The 2,816-nt window shown below is 36.4% G+C and overlaps 1 protein-coding gene across 1 annotated transcript in view; it reads left to right on the plus strand.

Annotated features, from left to right (window-relative positions):
* Positions 1-1,056: 1,056 nt before the first annotated feature.
* The window catches only part of LOC101496677 (probable arabinosyltransferase ARAD1), a 3,582-nt gene continuing 1,822 nt past the window's right edge, over positions 1,057-2,816 (plus strand). Inside the window, exons 1-2 of the mRNA XM_073369742.1 lie at positions 1,057-2,117; positions 2,800-2,813. Coding sequence (XP_073225843.1) covers positions 1,200-2,117; positions 2,800-2,813 — 932 coding nt within the window. The 5' untranslated portion in view covers positions 1,057-1,199. The remainder of the gene's footprint in view (positions 2,118-2,799; positions 2,814-2,816) is intronic.

Raw genomic sequence — 2,816 nt, forward strand, 5'->3', positions numbered from 1 at the left:
GCTATGTCTTCTTTTACAATTCAAAGCAATGTAGAACTATTTCCATTTCTTCAATTTCAATCAAAACTCAACAATTTAAGAGGTGAATGTCACTTGTCAAATATATAGCTAAATGTTGGATATATAAGAGATGTGATTTATATACCAATTGTCTTATGAATCCCAGAGTATTTGGTCTATTGTGTCTCTTGTGCCCCAGACTCCCCAATAAATTGCATCATTGCCATATTCGGCTTGGTGGGGGAGCGACAATGAATGCTGGGGTTGAATCGTTGGATAAAAAGTCTTCTTGACGATGTAGTCAAGAGGCAGGTCTTGTTGGTAATGACAACAATAAGAGTATATAAGATGTGAGAGACTTACACTTGATGGAAAAATTGTTGGGTTCAAATGTGAGTCCAACATTGATTAAGAATGAATTAAATATTAAATATATAACAGTGATGACTCATATCTATTATTTTAAAATTTTAAAATTTTAAATTGAAGATATTAAATTAAAATATAATATTAAAATCTCTTGGGAATTTAAAACATTTGATAGGTAGTTTTATGTAATTTTCTAGCAATTGTGTATCGTAAACGTTTTGTTATATTAAAAGAAAAGGCCAAACCAATGTGATGCAGCAACCCACTTAGGTAGGTGGACATATTTCCATTGTGCGGGTCTTTTCATAGGTGACATTTCACTTGAATTTATTTTGCTATATTGTTTTAAGAAATAATTAATTATTTTTTACAAGAAAAAAATTAATTTTCTTTTTTATAAAAAAAACAAAACCCAAGAAATGTTTCAAAATTAAAAGAACGATCACATACAAGTTCCAAAAATATTATAAAAAAGAGGGGAAAAAATTAATTTTAGTCATGAATATTAATCATTCGTAGCCGTATGATTGCGCGTATATGATGATATATGCAAATGAAAGTCAGAAATTCCTCTCATATCCTTTATCCCGATTTTTTTTATAACGTCCTTTTCCCCGATTTTGCGATGATATAGTTGATTCATATACCACGTATAAATAGCAGCAGCATAGCAATTTTTATATAAAAGGAAGAATCATATGAATGAATATTTTTCCTCCATGGTTGTTAGGTTAGCGATATAAATGCAGTTATTGACTTATTATTACTACTCGTAGCGGTATATAAATTTTTACCCATTTAGAATTTTAGATACGTGAAGAAAAGTGGCAATGAGGCCATACCCAAAAAACATGAACGAAGAAACGAAAACCAAAGGCAAAAAACCCAAACAAAGTTTTGTGTCCCGTTTCTTCATCACTTTCAAAACACTATTTTCCACCATGACCAGAAAACCCTTTCTCAAACGAACCCTAATTACCTTCTTCATTATCTTATCCCTCTACGCTCTCTTCAACACCTTTTTCGAACCCTCTGATTCCTTCACCTTCGACTCCAACCCACTCAATTTCAACTCCACCACCACCTCCGTCGTTCTCGCCGCCGGTAATTCCAAATCCCCTGCCGTCAAGGTCTATCTCTACGATCTCCCTAAAAGATTCACCTATGGAGTTATCTACCACCATTCCCTCGCGCGTGGTTCACGCGCCGACGAAAGCGATTTATCTTCCCTCAAGTATCCCGGCCACCAGCACATGTCGGAGTGGTATCTCTTCTCCGATCTCGCTCGACCAGACTCCGAACGTGCTGGTTCTCCCGTGGTTCGTGTTCTAGATCCGGAAGAAGCGGATTTGTTCTTCGTGCCGTTTTTGTCGTCGTTGAGCTTGATCGTGAACCCGGTTCGACCTCCCGGTTCAGTTCCCGTTTCAGAGAAACCTGTTTACAGCGACGAGGAGAATCAGGAAGCGTTGGTGGAGTGGCTGGAGAGGCAGAAATATTGGAAGAGGAATAAAGGAAGGGATCACGTGATTGTGGCTTCTGATCCGAATGCGATGTACCGGGTCGTTGATCGGGTTAAGAATTGCGTGCTACTTGTTTCGGATTTTGGACGGTTGCGACCCGATCAGGGATCTCTGGTGAAGGATGTGATTGTTCCTTACTCGCATCGTATAAAAACGTATGAAGGTGATGTCGGTGTTGATAAACGCAACACCTTGTTGTTCTTCATGGGAAATCGATATCGCAAAGAGGTATTGTAATGTTTTCTATTCTGTTTTTCATATTTCCGGTGATGATGGATATGAATTTGGACATTGATCATAGCATGTTGTGTGTAAATTTTGATGATAGTGTTACTCAAGTTGAAGTTAAGTTTCACATTTGTATTTCAGACCAGTGTTTTTTATCTTCCAACTAATTGGAATTTGATATTCACTTGTGTTGTCCTAGCTGCATTGATAAGAAAAAATGTAGCTATAAACTGAAAGGCCAATAAATTTAATCTAGTTGATCAGTTGATTGCAATGCTGCAGAGCATTGCGGGAACTCATATTCTGAACCTTTGAAATTGTCTATTACCTAAAGAATGTAGTTGTACTCTGTCCTATGATTTTACATTAGCTGTGTAGACCAATCGTGTTTTCAGTGTCGTGTCAAGTGTAGGGGTTAGAGTCTGTGTTTCATAGATTGTAAGAATCAGATTAAAGGAAGTTGCATCCTATGCAATTTTAATAATTTAGGCAACTCTCTAGATAAATTATAGGATGTGTTTTTTCTCCCTAGGTATTAAAATTTCATATTTGCTGTCTGTTTGCAAAACTGGATTTTCTTTTTTAAATAATAAAAATATTGTTGACCTTTGGTTTGGACCTTTTATTTGTACACATGGCATCTTGTTATATTGATTTGTTCATGTCCTTGCTGGATTTACAGGGAGGGAAAATTCGGGA

This window comes from Cicer arietinum, chromosome 6 (genome assembly GCF_000331145.2).
Source record: "Cicer arietinum cultivar CDC Frontier isolate Library 1 chromosome 6, Cicar.CDCFrontier_v2.0, whole genome shotgun sequence".
Lineage (NCBI taxonomy): Eukaryota > Viridiplantae > Streptophyta > Magnoliopsida > Fabales > Fabaceae > Cicer > Cicer arietinum.